Source organism: Drosophila subobscura, chromosome E (assembly GCF_008121235.1).
Source record: "Drosophila subobscura isolate 14011-0131.10 chromosome E, UCBerk_Dsub_1.0, whole genome shotgun sequence".
Taxonomy (NCBI): domain Eukaryota; kingdom Metazoa; phylum Arthropoda; class Insecta; order Diptera; family Drosophilidae; genus Drosophila; species Drosophila subobscura.
Window position 1 is genome coordinate 11,982,583 of NC_048531.1, and position 22,249 is coordinate 12,004,831.

General features: G+C 43.7%; 2 protein-coding genes and 1 non-coding gene across 3 annotated transcripts; 1 reads left to right on the forward strand and 2 right to left on the reverse strand.

Annotated features, from left to right (window-relative positions):
- The first annotated feature begins 531 nt into the window (after nucleotides 1-531).
- LOC117891485 (SH3 domain-binding protein 5 homolog) lies at nucleotides 532-11,937 on the forward strand. Its single transcript, XM_034796965.1, has 4 exons — nucleotides 532-1,138; nucleotides 9,959-10,021; nucleotides 10,081-10,258; nucleotides 10,327-11,937. The coding sequence occupies exons 1-4, from the start codon at nucleotides 1,097-1,099 to the stop codon at nucleotides 11,457-11,459; spliced, it is 1,416 nt and encodes a 471-aa protein (XP_034652856.1). The 5' UTR covers nucleotides 532-1,096; the 3' UTR covers nucleotides 11,460-11,937.
- On the reverse strand, nucleotides 3,808-3,889 carry Trnal-aag. Its single transcript has one exon. It is a non-coding gene; the product is annotated as a tRNA-Leu (tRNA).
- Nucleotides 8,064-12,476, reverse strand: LOC117891487 (SAM50-like protein CG7639). The gene is made up of 5 exons (XM_034796968.1): nucleotides 12,323-12,476; nucleotides 9,339-9,896; nucleotides 9,161-9,272; nucleotides 8,528-9,086; nucleotides 8,064-8,453 (listed from the first exon to the last, which is right to left on the reverse strand). Exons 2-5 carry the CDS (start codon nucleotides 9,857-9,859, stop codon nucleotides 8,302-8,304), a joined length of 1,344 nt encoding a protein of 447 aa, XP_034652859.1. The 5' UTR covers nucleotides 9,860-9,896; nucleotides 12,323-12,476; the 3' UTR covers nucleotides 8,064-8,301.
- Between the last annotated feature and the right edge of the window lie 9,773 nt (nucleotides 12,477-22,249).

Below are 22,249 nucleotides of genomic sequence, written 5' to 3' on the forward strand. Positions count from 1 at the left end.
CTTTCTTTTCTTGGAATGTTTTCAAATTGGGTTTAAAACTGAAAAGGTCAAGGCTTAAAACGTTAGGTGAGTGGGAATTCATTGATACGAATTTGACAATTTGTTGCTTGTCAACCGGTAGGTATAGTATGTATAGTATGTGCATACCCTATTTCCATTTATTTTCAAAGCTGCTCTCAAACATTAACAATGACTTTATCCTAGACTGACATGTATTTAGCCTTTTAATATGATTTCTATATATATACATATGTATATCTAGATCTAGATACATTCCCATGTTCAAAATTTCGTTGAGATAAATCTAAAACACAGAGTGACTTGCTATTGCATTGATTGGAGACTGAGATTTCCAAAATTACCTCAATCCAGGATATCCCTTCTTTTGATCAATGTGGCAACGTAGCTGCGATCAAAATCCGATCATCCCTGCAATGATTTAATTAAAAAAGTAAAGTTACGGTATATTTTCAGCATTGAAAGGTATATTTAAAATGTCAGGCGGTATATTTGAGCGATACACCCACGGTCACACTGCTCTCAACAAACACCGCGGTCGGTCGCGTCTCACTTTCCCCCTTCCCCTAGGGTTTAGCATTTAACCAAAATATTTTATACGCAGGGCAAAAGGCGAGCAGCAGTGTACTTTGTTTATGTTTACGTGTAATTTGTCCATGTTTAAAGTAGTAGTAGTTAAAAGTTGATAGGAGCTGCGCGTGTGCCTTGTGTCCGTAACTTTTTCGCTGGTGGCGTGAGAGACAGCATTGAAAATGCTATAATATTGTTTTCTCATAACAAAATTTGCGAGTTAAGCAGCATTAGCGCCAACCGAGGCCTATTTACATAATATTAGCAACAAAACACAAGCACACACACACACACAACACATATGCAGACTCTTGCGCTTTGAGGAAAATTAACAATTTGCTTGACGAAGGAGAGTGTGTGGGGCAAACAACAAGATCAAGTTGAGCGAAATGCAAGTGCAAATGCAAATGCAACTGGAATTAATTTGAAAAGTGCCCGACAAAAAAAGTGAAAACTAACTCAATTGACATTCTCCTGGGATTGGCTGCAGGCACAAATAAACGCAAATATGTCGAATACTGAAGAGAGCGAGCTGGACCCGCAAATTCAGGTGAGTGGAGGGGCTGGGGCTGCTTTTGCCTTCACCTCTCGCTTTGTGCAACCCCTGTGTCCCTCAGATATGCACGTGCCCGTACCAGGCAGTGCCAGGCGATTCAGCCAGATACAATATACAAATGGAAATTGCTGCCTTGGCACGTTGGTTTGTTTTTGTGTAAATGTTGTTCCCACTCTTTGTTAGCTCTCTCCCCCTCTTTCTTTGTCTCTCTTTGAGCTCTCTTTTAATTGGCTTTGACAGACTCTTTACAGGAAAGCGCCGTTATGTTTTGCATTCCATTTCGTTTGCTCTTTATTGCGTGCAACCTTTTTTACGCTCGGTTGGCTTTCTGCCACAATCACACAGCAGAAATCAATTTCCCAAGCCAAGCGCTTTAACAAATTGCAAGTTTCCTTTCCCGGCGAAAAACGGTTCAGTTTTCATTGTGAACAATTCTCCAGGAATTGTAATTCTCCACACACACATAATCATAAAGCGCCTCAGGGTCAAGTGTTTGTTTCGTTTCCCTCTCTTCCTCTCCCACTCACTTCCTGGTAATAGGATTATATGTTCTTCCGTGCGTAATTTGGGAATTTTCCTCTCCAGTCGAGGGACCTAAAACAGATTCAAGTGCAGTTATTGCCCTCGCTCTGCCTCCGTCTCTATCGCTCTTTGTAATTTTCGGGAGAGCCCTGGCGGATGAATGCAAAATTAATAAATGGAAATACCGAAGCGCACACGCAAGCCCAAACAACATTAACAGAAATGCGCACTGTACACCCTGTACTCGTGGGGAAGAAAGGTAGATTATTTTTGAATATATTAAAGCAGAAGGTAACATCAGTAGGGAACCTGGATTAGAGATACATATTGGCGTCTTCACAATTCAAGAAGCCTAAATATAATCAATGTAGTGGGTATTTTATGTCCGAGGCATGTCCGTTCTCAGGTTTTTTTGTTGTGTGAGGCAATCCAAAACAAGAGAGACACACAACAACACAATACAAAGTGTGTTGCGTCTCTGGTGCGGTCGTTCGTATCATTTTGCATAAATTAAGATTTATTTTGTTACTTGCTCAACAACGCGAAATAATTTGCAAATTTCTAGTCGCTTAATGGGCATTAGGAGTACATGAATCTAGAGATGTTCCCCGTTTCAATAAAATTGGATCGCACCTAGACCTTCGTTTGTCTATTTATAAAACCCGAAAACCTAGCGGGAGACGTCACACGCGGCGTAAAAACATTAACCACATTTGTTTGATTCTGGGCATGTGACTTGATTGAAACACTCGATAATGTCTATAAATATGGTGTGTGCGAAAATATACAATACGAATGGGAGAATCATAGAGAGAGGGAAAGATATGTATGTACATATGTATGTCCATACATTCAGAGAGATAAGGTTCTACTCTAAACAGAATTTGTTTCGCTATGCACACCGGAATGGGAAACCGGTTAGCGTGAGCTCTCTCATCTATAAAAAATAGATTACCAAATACGCAAAAACATCTTGCTTTGTTGCCGATTTTTCAATGTTTTATGCTTGAATTCCTCTGTAGACAATTCTTTGGATTATTATTCAGTTCTCTGCTTGTCAATGATTTATCAATGGCTTCTTTGCGCGTGCGAATTCTCTTATCAGAAGTAGCTTGATGACGACAAAGGAATTAATAGACAATGGAAAGATTAGGGTGGCGGTGGCCCAAAGTTTATTTAGCTTCAATTCGTGTGTCTCCTCGACAGCTGTTTCGGTGTTTATTTTCACCCAAAAACTAGCGAGTCTTTGTTTTTATTTCTGTTGTAAATCCCACACGCGTCAGCTCTTGGAAGCATAAATATCATTTGCGTGCTGGGGGAGTTTTTCTGCTCGTTTGCTTTGCCCAAAACTTTCTTCTTCATGGAGTGTATAATTGTTTGGCACTTATCGATTATACGATAATTGTTTCCATAGGCCAATGCAGGGAGGACGGGGAGTTGTTGTCTCTCTCTTGGAAAGAAAACTGGTGGGAAAACTTTGAAGTAAATTATAAATAATATTTACCGCTCAGCCTTGCCCCAGTTGATAATATTGGGTAATTCGATTAGCGAAGGAAACTTTATCCATGGCTTCACTGATAAAGTTCAATGACTAATGACTAACAATTCATACTTGAATTTCTGGGTGTCGGTTGCGCCAGAAAGGTGAGAGAAAGAAAGGTGCTTACAAGGGGATTTTTGTCAATTAGAGAACACTACCCTGGGTGGACGGTGAATCAGAATTGAGTCAACGGCCAAACATAAAAGGTGCCCCATAATCGTAGTTAAAAATAACGGAAATTATGAGGAGCATGGACAGACAAAAGCTCCTGGGCTACATTCCATGCTGGACATCGTAGTTTTGTCAATTATCAATCGATCAAATCCCTCTATTTTAAAAATTGCTTATAATACCAGTGGGAGAACACGATTTAAAATTAAATGAATCACTAAACAATGGCAAACGCCATGAGTCACTGTGGGCGTTAACGTGTATTAAATTAAATGTTATGCCAACTCAATTGTAGATAGAATCAACTACTGAAAAAATGTATTGATGAAGTAAAAGCTAAACGCTATTAAATACTAGAAAAGGTACACAGAAACTCACAAAAGTCTCTTATAAACTACAAAAAAAAGAATAAAAAAGATTGTTCTCTATGTGGCAGCGGTGGGATTCGAACCCACGCCTCCGAGGAGACTGGTGCCTTAAACCAGCGCCTTAGACCGCTCGGCCACGCTACCTCTGTGACTGGTCGCGGTCCGAGTTGATTCTCGTCGTCAGACCATGATCGTCGTTTTAGGTTTATTAATAGTGTGAAAAAAATACGAAACAACTGTAGGAAGTTTATTGAAATACAATAAAGAAAATAAAGAAGCCTTACACATTGCACTTGCATAAATAAAGGAATAATTTTCTGTCATCCCACTGATTTTTCACTGTTTGTTGAACCTTTAAATGAAAGCAGTGCAGTGCCTCCCTCTCGTTGGGGACCTTACCTTCATTATCATCAACGATGCATAACTGAGAGAGAGAGAGGCAAACTATTTTCGTCTGATTTTCAGGCTGAATGAATTAATTTACATTTTGCTTTGATTCGTTTGTGGTTCGTTGTCTTTGAATTGGAATTGTTAATGAATTTCAGTGTGCAACAACAATTATTATGCACTACAGTGGCCACTTCCTGTGTTATCGAATCGGCAGTGGGGAGCATGACGCTGGCGTATAAATGTTCATATAAGAGGCAATCTTATCAGTCAAAAAGGCGCATGAACTTGTTAAACCAATGAATATTTTACAATTGCACTCCAACTGCTTTTATTTGAACTTTGAACTTGGCTTTTGAGAGAGAATGAGGGAGAGAGCTCTGGTGCCAGAACATTTCGGCAATTGAAATTAATTTGTATACACATTTTAGTTTCAATACAAAGTGGGTCATTCCCCAGCCCAACCTTCACTCGACATGAATTCATTATTTAATTCAGCATTTTGAAAGTTCCCTCACTCCATCCAAATTTGACATATCCCTTGGAGACTACCCGGTGTGGAGGTACTAGAGCTTGAACTAATTATAAGTTTGTTTCGAGTCGCTTGACATTCATTCACGCACACGCTGTACCGTGTGGTTTTCCTTTATATAACCATTTCTTTGACCTCTCGGTGCCCTGAGCAGCAACTTTCTTAGCCAAGTGCTGTTCCAGTTTTTTTCGAGTACTTTCTACGGGAGCTCTTATTGCCTTTATATTTTGGGTTGAATGTCCTTTGTGGGCCCTGCTGCGCAAGTCGAATCGATGTACATTTGTATTTTTGAATTGTTTATGGCTTCCATAACAGTTCCGATCCAATTGCCATTTTGGCAAAATATTGTCGCAGTCAAGTTGGCAAGCTGGAGAGAGAAGAGAGCGAATGTACATGTGTATGTATGTACATTTGTAGGTCAGGTCAGGTCAGGTCAGCCCCGACGTCGGCATCACGCCACCAAAGGCAGATGTCGTCATGACGGAACTGGCGGAACCGAACCGCTGAGCGGAACAGGGAAAATGCCTATGAAAATTAAAAAGGGAAAGTGGAGAAGTGGAAGGGATAAGCAAATAGACTACATAATACTAATACGATAACCGATAAGCGGGTGGGTTTGGGTGCTATGTGCATAGCGCTAATAAGGAAAGGGAAAGGAAAGAGTTTCTCTAATGGGATAAAATACGATGGGGGAAGCTATGGTGCTATCCTTTCTAAAGGTTTATACAGAAGTAGGAGTAGCAATGCAGGAACAGAACCAACAATTATTGGCACTGTTTGTGTCCGTCTATGACTGGCGGTTCTCCCTTTTATTAATTGCTTCTGACTGTTTGCAAATATCCTAAATATAGTCATTACGCTAAGAGTATAACCCCCCCAGGACTGACTGGCTATTGTCATGAGGCGGTGGGCGGCGCCCTCTTGTCTGACGAAATGGTTTGGAAGTCTAACGAGCCGCACTCACGTCATCTGCCAATTCTGGCTAAGAGACGCGCGCCTGGTTGTAACCTTTTGCATTTGGCGATTTGTTATATTCATTCTGTGGCTGTGACTCAAGCCGGGCTTCGCTACGGTCTGCCCTTTGGCAACGCCACTCTGACGATATTGCACAATGAAAGACAAGAAAAGCGTCGGCACATCGCGTGATTTGGTAACGTTTTGGGCCCAGACCTCCCGAGAATAGACCTTGTACCACATGATTTTGGCCCTGTTTGGGGAAGCTTCAAATGTGCTTTAGATGTGTAAAATAATAAAATCAATAATTAAAGAAGGAAAATGCACACATGAATGTTTCTCATGAATGTTTTTGCCATATAAATTCCAGGAATATTTGCCATATGCTTAAGAATCCAGTTCTTGGAAATAATATTGATATTTAAACAGTCCAGTTCCCCAGTTTGCCTTTTTTGTATATTTAATTTTGATGCCAAAGTTGCGAAAATATTTGTACATATTTTTCCAACGTCATTTTGCCATTCATAATTTACCTACGAGTTCGTATTTATTTGTATTTGTTTTATATTCTTTTTGTGGATAACCAAATATTTCTTTTTGCCACAATGCACACACAGCCGGTGCCACCTTGGTTGGTAAAATGTTATTTCGACATTTACAATTGAAATTGCATGGTAATAAAACTCTTGATTGTGCGTCATTTGTTGCAGTGGGAGGGTAGGGAGGTCAAGACCCCCCATCGGATGGGATGTAATACCTTATTCCCTTAGGTCTAGGCCTCGCTGCATACGACAACATTAATATTTAAGCTTTGCTGTGTGGGGGGTTTTTTGTTTGTTTTTCCAGGTCTTTGCCTCAACTTTTTCCATTGCATGTTGCTGCCTTCTGCTGTTGCACTTTTTGTGGAAATGTGTAAAAGTGAAGGGTGGAAATAAATAAACTTTTAATTAACCAAAAACTTGTTAGGGAAATGCCAGACACAAAATGCTGGCTTGGCTCACTTGTTCCCTGCTCGTTCCTTGAGCAGAAAAAATTCCAGAAAAGTTCAAGCTGCCTTTCATCTGTGGCTGATGCCCATGCCCCCCAAACTGGTTTCGTTTGTTTACAGGCACAAAACCCGTTTGGAGGGTACATAAGTATGTACATACATTGTGCATACATATGTTTGTATGTATGGATGCTCTGGGCTCTCTCACTTTGGGCTTTGTCTTAACTCTTAAATCAATCACGATTACAGGGGCAGCAACTCGAGCAGCAACTCGTTGAGAAGACCTGCCCTCTTACTGGGCTCATGTTTATGTCCGGGATGTGAAGAAATGCTCAACGGACACGATAAAAATCAAACTGGGACAGGCCCAATAACAAAAGCTGCCGCAGAGAGCGGTAAACCTACTACCAACCAAAATATTATAATTAAAACCAGTTTGGTCGACCACGAAATTTGTGGACCGTGTGTGGGTCCACCACCACAACAAAACTTACAATGTACAAAAAGCCCAAAACAAAACAAAAAACTGTAACCGCATGCAGTTCAGCGATCCATGAACATGTCCGCTTCCCCATCCATGTGCACAGATGTACATATGTACTATGTACATATGTAACATACCATACCATACCTGCCCTCGCTCTGCATTTTAATATATAAATGTAAATTTTAGAATAACCACCTTTGGCTATGCAAAAATGCTTACGTTAACTTAATAATAAACTTTATACTTTCGCCATTTGTGTTTAAGAAACACATTTATCCTGTCTGCAATGTTCTTCAAACTATAATTTTAGTTTTTGCATTATTCTTTCATTCATTTTGCCTTGCATTCACTCAAAACGTTAACTGAGATATTTCTGTGCATAATTTCTGTATTCAATATAACCAGAACCTTCTATTCTTGTTATAAACAAATCTAAAGTCTTTAATTTCTCTTGTCTGAAAAGTTGAAGTTGAATTTTAAAGATTGAATCACTAAATTCTATCGTGATAAGCTACAAAAAAGCTACATTGACAGCACTGATTCCTCCCTTCCGCTGTCAATTTTAATTTTAAGATGCGAATGCCTATAGAGCTCGCGTGGCGCAGAGCGTTGAGCGTTTGGTGTTCGTACAGAATATGGTTGCTGTGTGCAGCCCAGCCCGAGTTCAAATCGTGCTATGTTTAGTACCGGCCGATAAAAAATATCATTTTTCGTACAGTAGAATTATATTTCCGTTTGACGTTTGGAGGAGGACTTTTGCCCCTAGATTTGTATATGGAATTGTATGCTCAAAAGTGCAATTTCGTTTCTGTCATGGGGCTATAGCATAACCACAGTTCGGTTCCACTCCACGGAGAAGATGCGTTCACTTCAATGTCCTAGCGTCTTCTTCACTATTCAGACAAATCTAGACCACCGACATTCACCTCACCAATTTTTTTGTTTTTTTTGAAGAATTCACTTAAACTTCTTTAAACATTTTTGTATATTGTTCGTTTCTCGTTTTACGTATGTACACACGCCACTTAGGAACTACTTAAATGTGTTTGCTGGAACTACAAATAAATTTGCTATAGGAAAAAAATGCATTGACAAAAAATACAGAACAGGACAAGCTACATTTCGTTGGATTGTTAGCGATTCTCATGGGCTCTTTGCTGTGGGGGGACAACTCCATCCAGTCCCAGTCATTGTCGAACAAACACTTTTTAGATGAACTCGTAGCCGATGCCAAACTGGAAGCCATTGAGAATCTTGTCGGTAGCCTGGCGACGCACTGGGATGCAGTAGTTGAGTTCGATGCGTGCCCGATCGGCGAACTTGAAGGCCAGTCCCATGCCAAAGGCGGTACGCATGTTCTCTGAAAACGAGAGACGTGAAAAGGTTAAAATATTACCAAAGAAATGAGGTGGGATCAGGCAGGCAGGCACTTACCAAAGCTAAAACTATTGGTGTTACCAATGTTGTAGAAGAAATGCATTCTAAAGTTGCTGGCCAGGCTCTTGAAGACGCCTGCAAATGGCAGAGGCGCCCAGAGATGAGCCCCCGTGCACCAGTAGGTCTGCGCTCCAATCGGTGTGCCATCGACCACGGGTCCAGCGCCGCCGTATTTGAATCCTCGCAATGTCATGGGTCCACCGCAATAGAAGAGCGAACCAATGGGCAGCAAGGTGGTCTGCTTGGTCTCCTTGACAATGCCCACGCGTCCACAGAACTGTGCCACAAAGCCAGAGAAGAGTGGAACATTCACCTCGCCGTGAGCTGTGCTGCTGGTGTAGGCGATGTTTCCACCCAGACCGCAGTACTCGTTGGTGGATTTCAGTAGAATGCCGCGGGTGGCAAAGACATTGGCATCCCGATTGTCAAACACCACCGAGTAGCGCACCAATGAGGCCAGTTTGGGCCCGCAATGCTCCCGAATGCTGAACGGCACGGATTTGTTTAGCAGACCCACGTTCCTGATCGAGTTCTCGTACTGCAGCGAGTGAGTTAGCTAATGAAATAGATAAAGGAACCTTCATTAAATCGAGTTGATGCTCTCTCAGCTGTTAATTCTTTGTGCCTTACATCCACTCCCAGGCTGCTGTGGGCCGAAAAGTCAATCAAGTAGCCCAGATTTGTGGATTGGAAAGAGCTAATGTCGAATCGATCCGTTTGCCTGAATATGCTGAACGAGAATCTGTAAAGATTGAGGGATGACTCGTTAATTGCTGCACAAGAGGGTGGAGTTATTTTTGCCTCTTACTCGGGTCTATTCTCGCGAAAGCGTGTGTGGAAGAATGGTTTCCAGAACTTGAGCTGCAGATCATTGGCTCTGGTGTTGCTGTAGCTGCCCTGGAGGGAGATGCTCTCGCCGCGACCCAGGATGTTGGGTATGGTCAGCTCTGTGCGCAGGGAGCCCTCGTTCTGGCCCACCTCCGTGCCTGCTGAGCCCATCAGGCGGGAGTACTCGTTGCCCTTGAATGTGATCTCATAGCCCTGGGGCGAGGCATCAGCACCGCGACTGACATCTATGTGTACGCTCACATCCTTGAAGATGCCCAGCTCGTGCAGATAGGACTTGGTCGACATGGCCTCCAGCATGAGGTCCTGGAAATTGTCCGCCTTGAAGAGCCCGTCCGCTGCCCTCATCACATAGTCGTTGTGGGTACGCAACAAGCCGCTGACATTGACGCGATCAACGCGTGCCGAAATCTTACCAAGATCGTATTTCGAATCCTTCGAGGATGCTGACGCGGCCCCGCCGCGCTGTTTCGATTGGGGCATCTTTGAGGCGGTCCCTAGGGCAGGAGATTAGAAGTGTCTGAAAAATAAGTATAAATAAAGTTATTTAATGAATGTTAAATTTTCTATTTAAATACACAGATTGAACTAGAGAATCTCAATAGTGCTACGGATGAGATAAACAAGCTGGAAATCGAGTTGGAGGTAAGAGAAGAATGGCTTACAGTCTATAGATTCCTTTACTCATACTTTTGCACCCACAGGAGGCCAATTCCACGTTTCGGATTCTGTTGAACGAGTCCACACGCCGCCTGAAGCTCTCCTCAAAGAAGCTGGGCAGCTGCATCGAGAAGGCTCGACCCTACCATGAAGCTCTGGACAAGGCACGCGAGGCACAGATCGAGTGCCAGCAGGCAGCGGTTAAATTCCAACGAGCCAATGGTGAGAAAACACAGTACAAGAAGCCACACTTTGGATCATTAACACTCGATATTCCCCCATTTGCATAGAAATTCATGCCGCTGCGAAGGAAACGGTGGCGCTGGCCGAGCAACGTTTCATGTCCAACTCACACGAATGGCAGTTCGACAACGCCTGGCAGGAGATGCTCAACCATGCCACCCAAAAGGTAATGGATGCCGAGACTCAAAAGGCCGACTGCCATGCCGAGCACCAGAGACGTACACGTCTCTTCCACGCGGCCGAGCAGAAGTTGCAGCAGCTGGAGGATCGCTTCAGGAGGAGCATCAACAAGTCGCGACCCTACTTCGAGGAGAAGCAAGTCTGCCAGGACCAGCTGCAGACCCAAAAGAACCGCATTCAAGAGCTGCAACAGCAGGTGGCCGGTGCCAAGAGCACTTATTCAACGGCCTTGCGTAATCTGGAGAGGATTAGCGAGGACATACATAGGCAGCGCGGGGACTTTCCCACACCGCCGGGACCCCGCGAGCCGGGCGTCGGAGCCGAGCTGAACACGCCCACATCCAGTGCGTTGCCCTCGCTGCCGGACTTTCAGATGGAGCTGGAGAAATGCGACTATCCCTCCGTAGCCGGCAGTCAAATGTCCTTGGCGGTAAAGCAGGCAGCAAACACTGCGGAAACTGAGGACGAGGAGGATGCCTGCGACTACGATGAGACGGGGGCTAGAGAATTTCGAGGCGCGGTCGACGAAGGCGATCTGGAGGCCCTGCGTCAAAAGGTGAAAATCCTCGCAGTGCGCCCAATCGAGGGCGGGGATGGTCAGCAGCAGAACGATGTCTGGGAGCACGAATTGAAGGCCACGGTGGATAAACTGGATCACTTAATGATGCTTAAGGAGGCTGCCAAACGGCAGCAAACCGAACGGATGAAATCAACCGAGCAGCGGCCCGACTCCCTGGGAGCCGAGGCCCTCAACCGCCACTGCGATGTTGTGGTGACCGTCACAAACACAACCAGCTTGCCAGTAACGCCCCAGCATCATCAGCAGGAGCCGCCCACTCCCATCAAGAAGCTGCAGCAGCAGCTGGCCCCCTTGCCGTCGGTAAACGTCTCCATGCGGGAGCTGCCTCTGTTGGCGCGTCTCTCCAACGAGCTCCTGGACCGCAGCAATGCTGCCATTGTTGGAGTGCGCCGTCAGCTACGCAGGCGTTCTCTTGAATAGGAAAAGCAGTAGGAGCAGCAGCAGCAGCAGGGAGGGGGAGATTTGTTTATATTAAATGAATAATTGTAAAAGTTAAATGCCGCATTTAAGTACACTCTCAACGATAAGTCTACACACCTACATGATATATTTTCGTATAAATGTTGAACAATTTCTAATCTAATGTCGTCTGTATTTGTTTCTCACTGTTAATACTACAACTACTTATGTAAATGTTTTGTGATTGAAATGCGTAAAAGAGCAAAGAGCGAGCTCTGCAAACAATAAGCAGCTTTAAGTTAACTTTAACATGAATAGAATGGGCAGAAATCACTAATTTAAAACGAATGCTGGGCACATGCACTAAGTAGTTTTGCCTAAAAATAACACAACCCATAAATAAATCAAAATAGAAACCATTTTCGAAATGTAACAACATTTAATTAGGTAATTAAGTGGAAGGAACTCTCAAAGTGAATAAAGATAACCCAGATCTGTAGATGAAGTCCGTCTAAACCACAAATAAAAGTATTTCTAGATTGGGTAGTAAATAATCATGATAATGATATCCCAAACAGAAAAATAAAACATTAACTCTAATTCACAAACATAAACTAATGTGTGTTTCTGGGGGGAAATCCAACAAAGCTGCTGCCATGACGAATTTGCACTGGCATTAAAGCTGATGCAATTGCAGGCATAATCAACCGAAATAGTGCAGCCGAAAATACACAGTGTGTGGCTACTGAGAGGGGCTCTAAAATCGAACAATGATGTCATTGATTGTGACAATTGCGAATTATATTGAGGTAACATTCAAATTCCGGCCAAAATTATGTAAGCTAATCGAATTGTCACTAAATGTAATCCATCAGCCGACTTACCTGAGTGGTTTCTACTGTTTAGATGAGCACCCGCGGGTATCGTACTTAGTGTTGACTAGTGTAGGGAGCTCGTGCAATAGAATAGTGTCACAGGTTTACTTTAAAACAATTTTCCCCGATTTACGCGTGTTTCGGCAAAACATCAACAACAGTGTGATCGCAGAATTATCGATCAAATATACCGCACAGCCCTCGAAAAGATACCAAAATATACCTTCTAATTTGTAAAATATACCGTAATCTTAAATCATATAATTTGATTGTGCTGCCACATCGTGGAAAATCGTTCTTCAAAGTTGAAGTTTATTTTGGTGTGGGGAATTTCTAGTTTGTATCACGTTTAGCGCCAAATATTTATCACCATTACTTAAAGAGTATAGTATAGATAGAACTAATAGCTGTTAAAAGATTTACAAAATTTACGTGGTACCGGAACCGTATTTAATATTATTCTTACTGATAGTCACAGCAGAGGCTAACGTTTTTGTATTTCAATGAATGCCTTTTGGGGACCATTCCCATCCCTTTGCAAACTTGTTTAGAGGGAAAACTTTTAAACAAAGGTGGAAAAGTTCAACGTCAGTTGGCTGAGATCTATACAAATTGACCGAAACACGTTGAAATTTAGAGATGCACTCATGTTTGTGCACCCAAATTTGTTGATATTTTGTAAAACTCTTTTTTTTTTCGAAGCGCCAGCCAAAAGCCAAAAGTGGTTAGCTTTTAATTATGGGTAAAAGTTTATTGTGGCTAGAAAATGGCCGCAACTTGCAGCAACTTCAAGGGTCCAGCTCAGTCCAGTCCAGTTCAATATGAATGGACAAAGGAGAAGCCAAAGGGCAAATTTCTCTTATTGGCAGCAAAGGGGCTGACATAAATTGAGGTGGAAACGATTTTTAATTTCAGATAAACTGGCTGTTGACTACGCAATGGAGCAATGATAAATGCATTTCCATTCCAGCAGCGTGGGCGTTGTCGCCGTCGCCGCAGTGGCGAAGGCGCCACATTCAAAATTTATGCAAACCGACAAAACGTCAAAGCAATTAGGTTATTCGGGGAAGCCGCTGTGACCACGAGCGGATTTAAATTTAAATTTAAATGTTTTGGAGGCCAGAAGCTCGAGCAGCCACTGAAGCCACCACCGACACCTGGCGATTAATTAAAATAACTGTTTATCAACACGAATTAATCATGCTGTAACATGCACCTAGCTCATGTTACCCCAAACAAAATGGCGTGCGGCCACGTTCCGGTCACCGTGGGTCGCCAGCACCAACCAGTCTCCCCTGCCAGTGTGTTCCGCCAAACTTAGAGTTTATTGTTTCAGTATTCACATTACTTCGATATAATTTTAGGGAAATTTCGCTTTTAGGAACACCTTTTATAATCTCATCCTGGCAAGTGGCGACCATAACAGTGGCCGCTGGCGTTAATTTTATCTCAAAACTTTAATGCGCGCGTGTGTGAGCAATTAGGAAAAGGGACACAACGTATATTAGCGGCCCATGGCAAGTGAGAGTAACTAAAATTACGATTGCGAGTACATTTGGTGGAAGTTTTAAGCGTCAGCCAGCCACTGATTGGGCCTGGAGGTGCCCCTGCCCCATGCACATACGCTCACATATGTACACATGTATGTATGAGTATTCTGAGCATTCCATCACGATGGAGCCATTAGCTCAATTGGGAATGGGACTCAATGGACGTTGACGCTCGTGTCTTGCCAGCTGCATGCTAAATAAGCACCAACACCAAGCGACAGTTGCAGAAACAGCAGCAGCAACAGCAACAGCAACAGCAACAAATGGCTTGTAATTGTCAGCTGAACGGACATGTGTAGGGGAAGTGCGAGAGATGTGAACGATGTGAACGATGTGCACTGAGCCACAATTTGAGGCAGTGGCGCGTGTCGCAGGAGACGTAAATAAAGTTAAACGTCAGTCGAAGGCATAAAAAAACAGAAAATGTGTGCACCAACAGTAACTAAAAGCCACGAGGGGCACGCAAATTGGCATTAGAAATCGGTAAAAGCATTTGAGAGCGAATTGCCGCATTTTCCCATGTTTTTCCAAACCTACAGCTGAGCTGCACTGCCTGCTCGAACAGACTAATCCCTGATACGACATTGATTGGTCAGCCTCTGATTTATGTCTGAGCTGATTTATAAATTGGTTTTCGTTTCTGTTGTCACTTGGCCACCGCACACATGTACGTGTAATGGCTATCAGCTTGTGGCTTCCAGGAGACATGCCTGTATGGCCCCCGGGGTCAGGCCACTGCGAAGAGCGTGTCATTAATTGACAGTTTGGCTTACCTGTCCCCTACATCCCTCTTCCTGCCTGTGTGTATTTTTCCTAACGAGGTTCATAATTAGCAGAGCCTGAGCTGCTACCGTTCCGTATCAGGGTGTCAGGGTATCGGGGTATCAAGGTATCTGGGTATCAGGGCGCTCCATCACTCCTATCTTTCGGAGCGTGACAATCGACCAAGTGACGATTTATGGCATGGCAAGGAGTGCAGCTGGCAGTGGGGAGTCCTTAAACTAATCTGGTTCAAGCACTTCAGTCGCCAAGCCATCATGGTTGCCACTGCAGCAACAATGTAACAAAATAAATTGAGCGCCGCGATTGCCGGCAATCGTCTTTTAACTCGTCTGCACCAAATTCAATTATTTCTTCCGGCTATTGCCGCCAACAGCCACTGGCGGTAGTGGTAGTAATGATATACATATACATATTAAGTGGATGGCGGTGAGTACCAAAGCTGAAGCTTCAGCCGAGGTGAAAGCAAAGGGAAATTGCATTTAGGCAGACTGTCGCCAACTGTGCACGCATTTTATAGCAGCCATTGAGCAAAGGACCAGGACCCCAGTCCAGAGTTCGCCAAGGTGTTGCATATACATATACAAAGCATTAGATTAATGTTAGGACTGTGCCAGAGACTGAGCGAGGAAATGGAATGGAATAAATGCGGGCATTAAATGCGATTTCTTGCACTGACTACGGACAACTCCTTGGTTATTTTCATAGCCAATAAATATTCAGAGTAATACGAGTACTTGGACTGTAAAAAACTCGAACTGCTCGTTACATTAGTGCATCAAAATGATCCATTCCAAAGGATCTTTGGAGCTGACACACACAGTGGAAGCCGAGTGGAAGCCCAGTCACAAATGTCTCCGTGAACCACCGTAGGGTTTGCTTGCGTTTAGTTTTTGTCTCAAATAAAATGCTTGCCATAGCCATGGACACCTTGGGCACACACAGACACAAAGTGCACAGCATGCATCGACTTAAGATGCAATTTCAGACGAGAGGTAGAGCAGACCAGACCCAGTGGCAGACCAGTGCCCATCCCTCAGGAGTCTGCTGGCAGCTGGATCAGCTGCGACGGATGTAGGTACATAATTGAAATTCCTGATTTGTGTTTCGTTTCTGGCACAAAACAAGCAACATGCAGTGCTGCAGTTGCCTTTTCTTTTGTGGGCAACAATTGAAAAACTCGCAAACTGTTTTCCAAATGGCATCCACACAGACGGCATGGCGTAGGCGCCTGCGCCAATTCGAGTGGAACGCATTCGGCGATGGCTTGGCTTGGCCTCCTAAGCGCTGTTCTTGCCACGGCGCCTCAGTGCGATTTCGGCCCTCAAACCGGACGCTTCTGTCGGCTCTCGCTCCCTGGCAGTGAACTGGTGGGATAAATATCGTCGAGTCCAATCCAATTCAATCCAATCCAATCCCAACGGTCTTTTGAATAATTGAAGCAACGCGTGCTGAACATTACTGCAGAGTGAACTCGATGCGAATTGATTGCTCATACGCAGTGTTGGCTGCACAAAGAGTAGAAAAATAGAAATTGTTGCATGCTTTTAGGCGGCGCAATTGTTGATTGATATTTGTTGGTGGTGCAACTGTGTCTGTGGCTGTGGCTGTGTGATTGAAATTCGTTTTGATTAAAGCCCGCGCGTGAATCACTTTCTATGCAATCGGAAAAGTCTTCTCTTGCTGCCTAAATGCTCCAAGCCCACTAATTGCTCAATGCTGCGGCTCGTCTCGAATCGGGATCTGGATCTGGCTTTAGTGATTCGCTTTGGGGTAAGTTTTTTGTGTGGAAGGGGCATATTTATGGTGTCAACAATGCAGGCGATGATCTCCAAGTGGCTACATGTATCGGACAGAAACAAAACAGACCGACAGAGCGACAACAGAACACGTACTGCTGTCCGACCGTTTTCAAAACAATTTTATGCCTGTCGTTGACTTTAAGCGCCACCCGTGTACAGGGACACATCTTTATTGCCAGAAAACTGGCAACTGATTATTTCAGTCCCAGTCCCAGTCCCCGCTCCACTCTCCCTACAGTTTATTCAGAGAAATCACTTAGCAATTTGTGGCCATGACTATGACTGGGAATCCTTTTCAGCCCTCCCAGTCCTCGTTTCTGCGTTTGTCATTGTGCAGTCTGTTTAATTTCACAATTCATTTCATGTCAATCGAATTGTCTCTGCCTCTGTCTGTGGCTGTGTCTGTTCCTCTGTCTTCCTCTGACAAGTGTCGCTATCTTTGGCACACACAAAAGGCTCCAACGAAAAGAACTCGAACGCTTTCTGTCAAGATGCTGGAATTTGATGTATTAACCGCAGCGCTGGTCTATAGGAACTTCAGGCTTCGCTTGGAGCGGGAAATCGACCATAAAACTGTGGACGAGCCGCATTAAATTCGCCTATTTGGCTGCCGATAAACCTAATAGTAAACATCTCCCTTTGTTGACTCTATCTGAGGGATTAGGTTGTCTCGTACATGAAGCTTAACAGCTTGGAACCTGCACCAAGACATAGTTGGGGAGGAGGAAATACTTTAAGTTCCACACCTTCAGGAGAATCCAAGAACCAAATGATTTGGGCAAGGGAATGAAATTATTAGAATGCCATAGACGTGTCTATTCAACCAACTCAATCGATAAAGATTGATATGCCATTGAAAGCTGAATTCAGCATTCAAATTTAATAATAAGTTTTCGATTCTTGTTCCCAAAAGTTTTGAGGAATTTCCTTTCATCTGCCCCGTGCCATTCACTTGATTTTGCACGGGCAGAACTTTATCCATTCGCTAAGGACCTGCTGACCTGCTCTAGTCCTCAGTTATTTTGCTCCATGAAATGTGAAGTGTGCATAATTTATATAAATTGTCGATTAACAATAATCATCTTGAACAAATTGGCTGGCACTGCCCCGGACAAGCGAAATATGAGTGTGTGTTAATTTATTACTCCGTTGCCACTTTGCCAGGGGCACTAAAGACGCTTGACTGGACCGCACACCAAGGCGTATGCTTAATCGGTTTCCACGTCCCAGTACATCCTGGCAGTATGGAATATTCATATCTGGTGATAAACATACATCCAAACATAATCCATTGTGAAGTACTGGAAGTACTTCAAACAAGTTGCTTACCTAACAAAAACCAAATGGCAGACTGGCAGCAAGGGAGCAGCAGAGGGAAGTGGAGAAGTGTGTGGAAAACTGCTCGAGCCCTGATTTTCTCCTTGGGAGAAAGTTCGCGGCACAACGCCTACTTTTTTTTCTGACGGCTTTTGGCCGGCTTTACTTTTGCTGACTGCTATTTTATGTTGGCCATTAAAGGAAATTGAATATAATTTTGTTTGCTAAGCTCTTCCATAAACTCCCAAAAGGCCAAGTGGCTTGAGCTGCTGCTGCTGCTCTGTTCTGTTCTGGTGTTGCTGTATGATTTTCCCCCGACCACTTCATTTTCGGTGAGGTTTTTCATATTTTTTATCAGGTTCAGGGGCGAGCTGGAAAGGTCGATGGTTAAAGGTTCTAATGGGGATTGAACGCTGCTTGGTTGCAGTCGGTTTTAGCCGTTGGCCAGTGCATAAAATTGATTGAGAAATTGTACACGAAGTGGCAGGTTTTTTAGCTTTACCTTAGCGCCAGCCACCCCCTTGTTTGCTGAGATGACGAATGGGTGTCCCATATAGACAGAGGTAGAATATTCACAGCCATCTGTCCGGTTCTCGTGGTCGATCTTTGGACCAGCTTTGGGTCCTGTCTGGTCCTCTCTGGGCAGTGTCACAGCCAGTCTATTCAGACTTGTTTGGGCTGGCTCGAGTCCAGTCAATATTGCGGCCATTTGGCCAGAGAAAGCCAGAGCCGGGCCAAGTAACTCCCAACTTGTGCCATCTTGGACCACTTGCTCACCGATTTCATTATTTATTCAAGTTCGTAAAAGCAAACTTGCATATTGCCACTTCCCTCCAAGTACTGGGGCATGGAATCACCAAATAATAAATTGTTTCTGCGGTTGTTTCTACACAACTCCATCCCAAAACCTATTCCTTTGTTTGTTTGCTCTCAGTCCTTGAGATAGGCCGCAGCCCCACCCATAGCCACACGCCCATCCCCATCTGATGGTTGCTTATCCTTGGGCTTTGCCCATTTGCCTCTGCCATTCGAAGAGTTATCCTTATAGATTTGCAATCGGATGGAAAAACATTGTTTTCATTTAATTTAAATGTTGATATATCGTCCCACAACACAAGCTGTGGATGGATGCTCGTTTGCAAGGGTTTGTGTAGGGGCATTATAATAATTTGTTAAACCTTTCTTAGACATCTTAGGCGTAAAAATTCGGAAGGCAATTGAGAATGCTATTTGGTGCGAAGGTTGTCAAGCAATTTTCAAACCTCTTTGGTGAACACTGATGATGTTCCTGTTAATTTAGCAATCGTTAAGAAGATTCATCAAACCAAACCCCCGCCAAAAAAAAGAGCCATGGAATATATTTTAGCTTTGTTTTTCGCCAGCTACTCCCAGATGACTTTCCTCTGCTGTCAGGCTGTTGTATCTTTGTGGCATGCCTGAGATAAAAATAGACGCAGAAGAGTGGCTTAAGTAAATGATTCCTTTGATTTGCTTTGCCAGGTGTCTGCGTCTATATTTCATTCGTTGTGGCACCGCCATCAATCAATTTCTCAGATAATTCACCCAAACATCACAATGCTGGTATGTCATTCGATGGCAGAAAGCCATCTAAATGTTGTCGTTGTCAACGGGGTCAGAGGCGTGCCATTGCTTAAATAAATAAATTGTGGAATATTTTTTTGCTAGACAACAAAAAAAAACAGCTCACATAATTAGGACAGACTCGGGTTGGTATTGACACTGCATAAAAAAGCTAAAACAAGAGGAAAAAAGTACGTACCAGATGATGGATTGTGTGTCGATGGACAGAAATTTGACTGCTGAAAGAGGGACATTTACCTGAACCCGAATGCTGTCCTCACAACACAATGATGTGGCTGGTAGAGGTCTAGGGTCTAGAGGGAAATGGGGGGGAGATTTGTATAAGGAAACAAGCTTTGGGTTTACAGAGCATTACTTATACGACTTGGGTGACATTGGGAGCACACATTGCGGTTAGATCTTATAGACATTTCCGGCTTGATGCACGCATGAATGTTAATGTTGATTGTGCCCCCCAACTTTTTGACTCGTGACGCCGCCAGCCAGCCAGCCAGCCAGCCAGCCAGTGGGTGTAATGTCCTAGAAATTATGCCACAGACCGCCCCAACCCTGGCCCTAAAGGGGTCATGAAATATTTTGCTTGTTGCCTGTCTATAACCAGGCCAAAGATCCGGAACACAGAGCCGTCTCGCTGACTCCGTCTGGCTCTTGGCTGTGCCAGAATTTTCATGGCGGAAAGATAAATTCGTACCGAACTCCACTTGACTTGAAAGTTGGCCCATTTAGATGGAAAGATTTGAGGCATGTGGCAAACTTCGAGTAGTTGGCATCTCAAAGGGTCTGATTGCTGAGCCACTCAAGAGCTGTGCCAGAGCCGCCGGCCATTTGCTTAAAATCAAATTAGGTAAACGCAAAACCAGCATTTAAATGTCAGCTTGGGGCTGCAACCCGTTTACGTCAAAGTCAGTAATTTGATTTCCGTCTTTTAATTATCGCCCTTGACTTAAAGCTAGAGTTTCCATTGGCTGTTGTTGACTTATTTGGGCTCTTAAGACACCCAACTACACGTGTTGAACAAGTTCATGAACTTCAGCTGGCATAACTATGGGCTCGTCTTCCCTACTCCACTCTGCTCTGCTCTGCTCTGCCCTGTGCTGGCTGCCATCTGCGGCTTCACAGTTTTTCCGTGTCTTCCCCAGTCCTATCGTCGTTGCGTTGACGACATCCGGAGATATTTCTTTTCACTGCCTCTGCTCTGCCTTTCGCAGGCATTTCACTCGTCTCGTCTCCGCCGCATCAGATGGCACGTCAAAACGACTCGCACTGTGGGCATTGCATTATTAAAAGCAAATATACACATACACATATAATATTTTTCACAATTTTGTGCTTTCAATTACCGAGAGGCAGAACTTTTAATTAAATTCACCTTTCAGTGTTTTTTCTGGGGACTTTTCACAGATATTCTTGGTCGTGGCTAAGCCCTTTCTCCCAAAGGAATGTTAAAATAAAATCACCAATGGGTATGCTCTCCCATCTTTATGGGAATTACATTCACATTTCGGCCAGACTGTGTTCCCAGATTGTGTTGGTGGTTGCTCCGTGGCGTGCCAGTTGTTGGTATATTTTGACCCACAGTGCAGAATGGGATGACAGTCAACCATTGTGATGTCAGTTTTTGCAACGCCTGGCTGCCCCTGTCCCTGTTCCTGTTCCTGTCCCTGCCCCTTTACCCCACACCCCTTGGGTATCCTAATGTCTATTTGGTTTCTTGGCACGACATGCCTTACGTCTTGTGATGAAAAACTTATCATAAAACTTTTGGCAAAACTGCAAAGTTGTCAAGGTTTTTGTCATTTGCCTGTCCTCTGCCCACAATCCCGTGCCCTTGCTCGATCTATCTATATGTTGCTCGTGCAGTGGTTGGCAAAAATAAATAATTATAAATAACTTAAAAGCAGGAAAACGGTAAAATGCCAAACAAACAAACAGCAAAAACCAATAAACCAGACCCATACCATCCCGGCAGAGAGTTGTTGCTCGGCAAAGTATGCAATGAGAACACGCTACTCCCGGCCACATTCCCGATGATATCTCTGCTATAACGTTTAATTTGGTATGCTTTAATTGGCACTATAAACAGCTAATAAAATCGACAGTTCGCCGGAGAAAGACATTCCACTCGAAGTGGCCAATCGATGGCTCAAGAGCCATGGCCCACTCCAAGCAAACAATAAAAACAGTTCAAGTGTTCATATGTACATACATTTGTACATATGTATATGTATGTATGTACATGATATATGTACGAATGTCTAGTGTTTGTTTGGCTTGCTCATTGTACAATATGTATGTCGTATGATTTGTTTGCTTTCTCTGGTGGCTGCCATTGACAGACTGCCATAAATATGAAACACACAATATGGCAGGCCAAAAACTATGTACATACATACGTACATATTCGGGGGTTACATAAATTCATACATACATTAGTTGACATCCAGGGCTCGTTCGAATCGAATCGTCGACTCGACCATCGACATAACAAACTGTACAGGTGCAGGCACAGGTACACGAAACAGTCTGTCCCTCGTCAAGGCAACGTTTGATGGAATGTCTGTCTCTGAAATGTCTTTTTTTCCCGCTCATAACTTTTCCGCTCCACTTCGATTCAGAGCGAGTGGCGGCTTCGACTTGCTGTCCCCCTGAAATTTAATTAATTAGCCATCATTAAGAGACACAAAAAAGCTTTTTCATCAATTAAATAAACAGAGCCATAGACAGACAAAGATATCGAATTCTGCTTCTACGGGGTAAGCAGTGGCCCAGGTGTAACAGTTTTATTTTTATTTTCCCCAATTTATATGTAAATGTTTGACAATTGCGGAGCGATTAGAGTTCACTAAGACTCTCTTATGTGGGCTTTCCGAGCAATTCAGAATAAG

What these genes read in the sequence shown, in the direction of transcription:
- LOC117891485 (XM_034796965.1), top strand. Translation starts at nt 1,097, where the DNA reads ATGTCGAATACTGAAGAGAGCGAGCTGGACCCGCAAATTCAG. An exon ending in AGCTGGACCCGCAAATTCAG is followed by an intron (nt 1,139 to 9,958) that starts GTGAGTGGAGGG and finishes TTAAATACACAG; the next exon opens with ATTGAACTAGAGAATCTCAA. An exon ending in AGCTGGAAATCGAGTTGGAG is followed by an intron (nt 10,022 to 10,080) that starts GTAAGAGAAGAA and finishes TTGCACCCACAG; the next exon opens with GAGGCCAATTCCACGTTTCG.
- LOC117891487 (XM_034796968.1), bottom strand. Translation starts at nt 9,859, where the DNA reads ATGCCCCAATCGAAACAGCGCGGCGGGGCCGCGTCAGCATCCTCGAAG. An exon ending in TTTCGCGAGAATAGACCCGA is followed by an intron (nt 9,273 to 9,338) that starts GTAAGAGGCAAA and finishes CAATCTTTACAG; the next exon opens with ATTCTCGTTCAGCATATTCA. An exon ending in ACAGCAGCCTGGGAGTGGAT is followed by an intron (nt 9,087 to 9,160) that starts GTAAGGCACAAA and finishes CTATTTCATTAG; the next exon opens with CTAACTCACTCGCTGCAGTA.